Genomic DNA, 8,032 nt, shown 5'->3' with positions numbered 1-8,032 from the left:
ATATATATATATATATATATATATATATATATATATATATATACATACACACAAACACACACAGGTGAGCACATAAGTGCAAAACAAGGTGGACAAAATAGTACTCAAATACCAAAGGTAGAGTAATATACATTTGATTAAATCTGCAAATTTATCACAGAACTGTTACTCAGTTTCACGTTCCTTTTCATTGGACAGTTGTGATAAATACTGAATTACAATAATGATTTTAATTTAGTATTCATCACAACTGTGATAATTTGCAGTTTTAATAAAAAGTATATACAGGGTGCAATGGGTAAATTGTCACCATTTTATATTTTTAATTCTGTGCATGCACATTGTTTGTTTTTGATTTTGTTGACTGCACAGTATAGTGGGATCAGTCGGGCACCGTCTGCAAGAAAAACAGTACCATGATGCAATTCACTCTGCCAGAAATTTGGAAACTTGCTGTACTGTTTGGCTTTTGCACTGGAAGCTCCAATATGAACATTTCAGAGTGTTTGGGTGTCAGTGTGAGGTCAGTGCAGAAGATTTGGAAAGAGTTGGATGAGTTTAATGGTGATTACAAAAGCACGGCAGCTCAGAAAACTCACTCTGATCGTTCTGATAAAAGAACCCCTAAATTTGCTGGTGAGATCCAGGTCATGATTGACAATGATCCCTCCATACAAAATGGGAAGGGGCCTATTTTTATCCAAAGTCATCAAAGACAAGAGGAAAGACTGCGCTATGAAATTTTTGAACAAACTTGAGCATCCCCTCCAACCAAACATGCTTTGGTTTTTCTCAGACAAGAAAAATTTCTGGCAGGATCAAATGGTGAACACACAGAACAACCGTTGGCTTGCCATGTCCCCAAAACATGTGCCGAAAGTGATAAAAATCAAACATCCAGTCAACATCATGGCATTTGGAGCGATCACTCGTGATAGCAACATTATGCCTACATTCATCTTTCCATACAGCCTCAGTTGCCCATGCATACCAGCTTCCCCTCTCCATGCCATTGATGTTATCAAAGGAAAAGGCAAAGGCTGATACAGTTTGGCACCAGTGACGTAACTCATTTCTACAGCTGAATGAACTGGAACAACGTGAAATGAAGTGTCTTGCTCAAGAACACAACACAGCTTGGTCTGGGAATCAAACTCACTATTTCGTGATTGTGAGCCTGATGCTTTAACCACTGAGCCATGTGCCTTTGTGGAAACTGGGTAACTGACCCTATGAGTTTTATGGCTTGTGACAGTAATTTCTAGGGTTGATGATGACAACACCGACATACATAGTGCTTGAACTTCAGTAGAAGAAAATGCAAGTATGGAAGTATTTCCTCTAGATTTCAGTTCAGGGGAGAAAGGATTTGAAATGCTATATAGTTCAGTGTGAAGGCATGTAGCCTAGTGGTTAGGCTGTTGCACTCACAATTGCCAGATCGTGGGTTCGATTCCCAGACCAAACAGCATGTGTTCTTCAGCAAAACACTTCATTTTCACATTGCTCCAGTCCTCTTTCGATCAAAGGGGTGTTGGCCTGCTTGTCTAGCCAGCAGGGTGGCATCATCCAATAGCTAAAATGATACAAAGCACATTGTGACCAGTGATGTGTCACAACATCTGATAGTTTGGTTGGTCGAATGGTCAAGTGATATAGTTCAGTAAGGGAGCAGAGTGGTATGATTATGAACAAGAGGGTAAAGTAGGTGCTTTAGGAACTGGCGGTATGTTTGGACAAACAGAGGGCCTTGTAGCAGCAGAGGAAGAGCTAGAGTGAGCTGGTGAATTGTAAATGTATTGGTGAGTGAAATTTTGGCTGATCAGCTGATAGAATAAACTAACTATTTTGCAATTTGGTCAAATGAGGTTGAGTGAATAACCTGGAGTTATAAGGATACCACTTCACTTTGAAGAAAAAATTGAGTTATTGAGATGAGTCTTTGCAAGGAATAACAAAGAAAAAATCTGGCACTTTGTTAGTTATGATGATGAAGGTTCCAGGTGATCTAACCAATGGAACAGCCCGCTTGTGAAATTAGTGCAAGTGGCTGAGCACTCCACAGACAAGAGTACTCTTAGTTCTCAGGGAGATTCAGCATGACACAATGTGGCAAGGCTTGTCCTTTGAAATACAGGTACAACTCATTTTTGCCAGCTGGGTGGACTGGAGCAACAAGAAAAAGTGTCTTTGTAAAGGACACAACATGCCGCCAGTTATCAAAACCCATGACCTTCATGAGCCAAATACCCTTAACACCTAGCCATGCACCTTCACAGCAAGGAATATAATGAAGTGTTCATAACAGGAATATAATCTGTTAATCTTTTAGTTAACAGGCTTGTATTTAATCATTCAGCTAATTTGCTAACCCCGCTGAAAGGCAAATGCATCATATTTCAGTGCAATGAGAAATTTATGCCCAAAATTCATAGGAATATAGAACAAGAAAAAAAAATATAGATATACATATATTAAAACTGTGTACAGATATTTAACATGTCTGTATGTATACCCCCAAAGAATCCCTATGGAAACTGTCTAGGGAAGGGCAATCTTCTTATAGAGACAATGCATACTGTACTTGGCTATGAATGAGTTTATTGGACTGTAGAACATGCGTTTCTGTGTCATTACACTTCATCAGCTACGGACGTCGAATCTGTTATTCGCAGCTTATGAAGAACTTCCGTTGCTGTATTTAAATAGCAAAAAAAAAAAAAACAACATTTACTGAAGTAGTCCAGTGCGGTGTCTTTCCACACACATCATCAAACATCTGCTTTCCATGCTGGCATGGGTTGAACAGTTCAACAGGAGCTGGCAAGCTGAAGAGCTGCCCCGGGCTCATGTCTGTTTTGGCATGGTTTCTATGGTTGGATGCCCTTCCTAATGCCAACCACTTTACAGAGTGTACTGGATGTTTTTACACAGCACCACCATGGGTACTTTTTACATGGCATCAGCACCCACGAGCCCACAAGATTAGGAATGCTCAGCTGAAGAGGGATGCAGGGGACATGCCTTTCACTTTATGTGTCTCCTCACAGCAAGTCACTAGGAGTCTCGGTCCCCTGTCATCCCTTCTGTGAGGCTCAACATCTGAAGATTATTTCTCACAACTTCATCCAACATTCTTCTATAAGGAAAAAATGCCTCCTAAGACAATTCCTACTGGAAAAGTCTTTCAATGTTGGAGTATATATATGACAGTGTTAAACATAACTGTTTACACCTATATGTGGTCTGATCAATAAGTATCCAGATTGTAGCCATAGTAATGAAGCTAAAGCACACAGAGTGAAGCTGCTTGGCACAGATTGATCTTGAATTCTGGTTTGAATGCACACTAAGTTTTAACAATTTATCTCATTTCCGCTGCTTAGAAGGAAGGCGTGTAGTGTGTGATCATGACAGAGAAAGTTGAGCAGAGAATCTGTATCAAATTTTGCAAATAGCTTGGAGATACCTGCTCAGAGGCTTACGCAAAGTTTTCAAAGAGTTTTCATTGTTCTCGACACAATCAAGAAGATCTCATGCAACTGAAACCTGAGTGTCTTTTTGGTCAGCTGAAAGCAGTTTTGGCACAAACTTGGCAGACATGCATCTCCTACCCACATCTTCTGGGATAATGGACTGAACTGAACCATAACTAATCTGCACATCTGCTGATAACTCATGGATGGTGATTTGTTAATTTCCTCTCACAGTTGCATGCATGTCTGCAATGTTTTTCTCAGTTCTGCTGGTTGCGGGTCTCCCAGAACGTTTGTCAATATTGACATTTTATCAGCTATCTTGGAAATGCCTGCACTACTCTTACACCTGTGTGCGGCTCATACCCTCCACTCCATACACTTTCTGCAACTTTGTGTAGGCCTCTGAGCAGATATCACCATGACAACCTTCTCTGTCATGGTCAGTGCAACAATCACACTACACACATTGCTTCCAAGCACTGCTGTAAACAGCAGAAGCGAGCCAGAACGTTAAAACTTGGTGTACCTGTAATTAATTCCAGCTTGACAAAACTTTCTACACATCAGCAAATGATTTATTTTCCTGCTTACATATAAGAAAGGCAGTTCTTTGTGGCCTATGGACAACAGATACAGTGTTTGAAGCTGATGATGCAAGAGACACCTATCCTACAGTTCAATATTGTTATTCATAGCCCAGAGTGGTGTGGTGTGGTTACATGCCCCACCTCCCATCACAGTATTAACCTTTTAGTGTTTAAACCGGCCATATCTGGCCCAGATATGTTTTATATTCAAACTGGCCATCTCTAGCCTCTCACACCTAACCTACATTGACATTCTAAAAATAAACAATCACATTATTGAAACCTCAAAGCTATAAGATAATGCATGATTAATTCAAAACAATTTGAGTGAAAAAGTATTACATTTAACAGGGTAATCTGAACACTAAAGGGTTAAATATAAATGTACACACTTTAACTTTATTTTAATCCTCACTACTTAGTGTGCCTGTAATTAATGTACATACATTTATTTAACCCTTTAGTATTCAAACAGGCCATATCCAGCCCAAATATTCTATTTTCTGTTCAAACCAGCTAGATCTGGCCCCACTCACCTAAACTACAATATCATTCTAAAAATAAATAGTCACATCATCAACATTATCAGTCTCAAAGCTACAAGATAATAATGGATTAATTCAAAACAATGTGAATAAAAAAAAACAAAACATTACATTAGACGAAGTAATTTGAATGCTAAAGGGTTAAAAGTAATACAACATATTTCATATATAAAAGAAGCTGAATGAAAAATTGAAGTTAAACCCACGAAGGAGCAGATGATTTGTTAAATGAAAGAACTGAAGAACTGAACAAAAAAAGAAAAAAAAAAGCAACAACAGTAATAATAAAGGTTTCAAATTTTAGCACAAGGCCAGCAGTTTCAAGAAGGGCAGAGAGTAAGTCAATTACATCAGACCCAGTGCTCAACTAGTACTTATTTTATTGACCATGAAAGGATGAAAGGCAAAGTTGACCATAGCAGAATTTGAACTCAGAATGTAAAGATACACAAAATGCTGTTAAGCATTTTGTCTGGTGTGTTTAACGATCCTGTCAGTTTGCCATCTTTATAATAATAATCTCTGTGTATATGCAATTTTATTCATTCAGTTTTATAAATTTCATACAGATATATTTTTTATTTTTAACCCATTACCTACCATAATTCTATTAACTGGAATTTTTTTTATGAAACTGATTTCTAGCATAAAACAGCCTTAGAAACAAGCTGGAATGATCAAAATAACATTTCAAATAGAAATAAGCGAGATATTGGGTGAAAAATTTGCAAACCTCATTTGAATATCAGAGAAATATACCTAGTAGATATAGCAAAAAGGTTAGATATGTGTAAATATTGACAGATAATTACGAAATTTGTAATTTTTAAGTGATCTCATATGAGATTACTGGTAGGTAATGAGTTAAAAACACTGACATCAGGTTTTTCAATTGCATGGCACCTCACCTGTTTGCATCTTTACATGCAAAAAACTTACTGTCCCTTGATGTCTCTTGTTGGGACTTGGCTGCAGCTCATAAATTGAAACAAAGGCAAAACAGCAACAATAACAACAATAATCATAATCTTTTCTATTACAGGCACAAGGTCTGAAATTCTGTAGGAGGGGGGGGGCTGGTTGATTACATCAACTGGTACTCATTTTATCGGTCATGTAAGGATGAAACACAAAGTCAACAACCTCAGCAGAATTTGAACTCAGAATGTAAAGACAGGCCAGATGCTGCTAAGCATTTTGTCCTGCATGGAAATGATTCTGCCAGTTTGCCACTTTAAAATATATGCATACATACAATAATAATAAAAATAAATGACTTACCCTGTTATTGTCTCTGTTCTCCATGACGTAGACTCCAGTCGAGAATACCTAAAATTATTACTGGGCGGTTTCATTAATGGTCCGGGAATCACAGAATGGGATTGCAAAACTGTACTAGTATTAAGTTCCTGATCTTCAGGTAGAGTAGGAAGTGGCACCGATACAGGGCGCACACTGTTAGAACCACTGGACGAATTGCTACTACCCTTTGGACTCTTTCCACCTTGCTGTACATACTGAACGTACAGGTCAGATTTCAAAAATAAAGGGTATGTATTGTTCCGAAGATAATTCAAAACCTCTTCTTGCGCACCGTCGAAAACTGACTGATCTAGCATCAAAGGTTTTTTTAACCGTTCTGTTAATTCTTTTCGTGTTTCCGAGCTAATGAATGGTATAGAATCCCCTCGAAGAAACTTCTTGTGTATTACTTTGATGAGGTGAGGGATTTCTCCTGCGGAACGGGCAGGATTCTTTAAACCTTGACACGCAAACCAGAACTCCAACATAGTTGCAGCACCGGTTTCTTGCGTTAAAAATGTCTGTAAAAGATTCACCCCATCACTGTCATCTAAAAGATTATCAAAGTTTTCTGCCCACTTCAAATAAGGGGGCGTCGTAGCATCTGTTTCTGCATAGGGGGGAGTGTTGACTGCACTACCCTCCGGTGCATCCATTTCTTTAGTGTCTGGGCAGTCTGCTGTAGAAATACCTGAGCTGCAATGTGCAGCTTCATTCAGTCGCTGCTGTACATGGTGTGGTGTTCCAGAGAACAATGCCAACGACTGTGGTCCAGATGCTGTACCAGCAGCTGCTCTGTTCGCCTGGCTACCAGACGTTGAGATGCAGACATTATCTTTGCAGGAGGCGGAGGTACATGGTGCAACACAACAAGGACTTGACGTCTTGCAACCGGTACAAGATGATTGCCTGTAATTTTCATTCTCCTTGCCAGGAACTGGTGGACGTGGTAAGTTTTCATGAAACTTCTCATGGGCCTCACTCACTGTTTGTAAACTCCTTTTGTTCATCCTTCTGACATAGCTGTGCCTTCATTTATGTATCCAGTTGGCTGCAAAAGAAAAAGAAACACTGATAGTAACAAAGAAAAATAAGTCAGGGTAGCACTAAAGATAATTAGTATTTCATGAAACAATAACAGTGAATTCATACAGATTGCGGCGGCAGTGGTACTATCAGTTTCCCTGGACAACAAAGTATTTGGGCACCTTGTGTTTTTCTTACTTGAAAAATCAAGAAGGGCAACTGGCAACAAAACACTGCCTCAAATAACATATTTATCCAACCTATGCAAGCATGGGAAAATGGGCCATAGAGATTGTATTTACTAACATTATAAGAATTGAAATGGCTAAGACTGTAAGAGAAACATAAATTGCCAAGACATAAACAGAGATCTTGACAGCATCCCTTAGTGGAAGCCATGCCAACCTTTTCTCTTAACAGAGAGAGAGAAAAGAGAACTCAAGCCCTGCTCATATCAGGAAAACATCACCACACCACACTCTCCCTAAACATAAGCAAGACTTAACTAAAGCCTTCATAATCATTTATGGCCTCACTAACCAACAAGCTCTTCTGACAAAAGCACAACCTTAACATAGGACTACTTCCTAAAGACAACAAACTGATTATAATTGTAATATATAAAACCAAGTGTAAGGCCATAGATAATAACTATGAGAGAAATTTCTTTACAATCATTATCACCATCATCAAACATTTTATGTCCACTTTTCTATGCTTGCAGGAGTCAGACGGAATTTGACAAGGAAGACTATCTGTGGCTGGATGACCTTCCTGTTTCCAAGCAATGCAATATTCTCCCGTAGCCAGACATATTTTTCACAGAAGACTGGCAAGAACAACCTAGCTTGTATACTGATGTCTTTTCTAGACATCAGTATACTTGCTACACAACCCCCCCACACACACACATTACATACCCACACACCCACAAACCCAATATATATATATATATATATATATATATATATATATATACACTCTTTTACTTGTTTCAGTCATTTGACTGTGGCCATGCTGGGGCACCGCCTTTAGTCGAGCAACTCGACCCCAGGACTTATTCTTTGTAAGCCTAGTACTTATTTTATCGGTC

At 38.8% G+C, this 8,032-nt stretch overlaps 1 protein-coding gene across 1 annotated transcript in view; it reads right to left on the bottom strand.

Annotated features, from left to right (window-relative positions):
* Nucleotides 1-7,636, bottom strand: part of LOC106867786 (axin-1) — an 83,590-nt gene extending 75,954 nt beyond the window's left edge. Inside the window, exons 1-2 of the mRNA XM_052965851.1 lie at nucleotides 7,542-7,636; nucleotides 5,893-6,942 (exon numbers count right to left, since the gene is read on the bottom strand). Of these exons, the coding sequence (XP_052821811.1) occupies nucleotides 5,893-6,942; nucleotides 7,542-7,636 (1,145 nt within the window). The remainder of the gene's footprint in view (nucleotides 1-5,892; nucleotides 6,943-7,541) is intronic.
* Between the last annotated feature and the right edge of the window lie 396 nt (nucleotides 7,637-8,032).

This window comes from Octopus bimaculoides, chromosome 2, assembly GCF_001194135.2.
Source record: "Octopus bimaculoides isolate UCB-OBI-ISO-001 chromosome 2, ASM119413v2, whole genome shotgun sequence".
Lineage (NCBI taxonomy): Eukaryota > Metazoa > Mollusca > Cephalopoda > Octopoda > Octopodidae > Octopus > Octopus bimaculoides.
The sequence above is the reverse complement of the archived record's forward strand: the minus strand, read 5'-3'. Positions and strand labels throughout refer to the sequence as shown.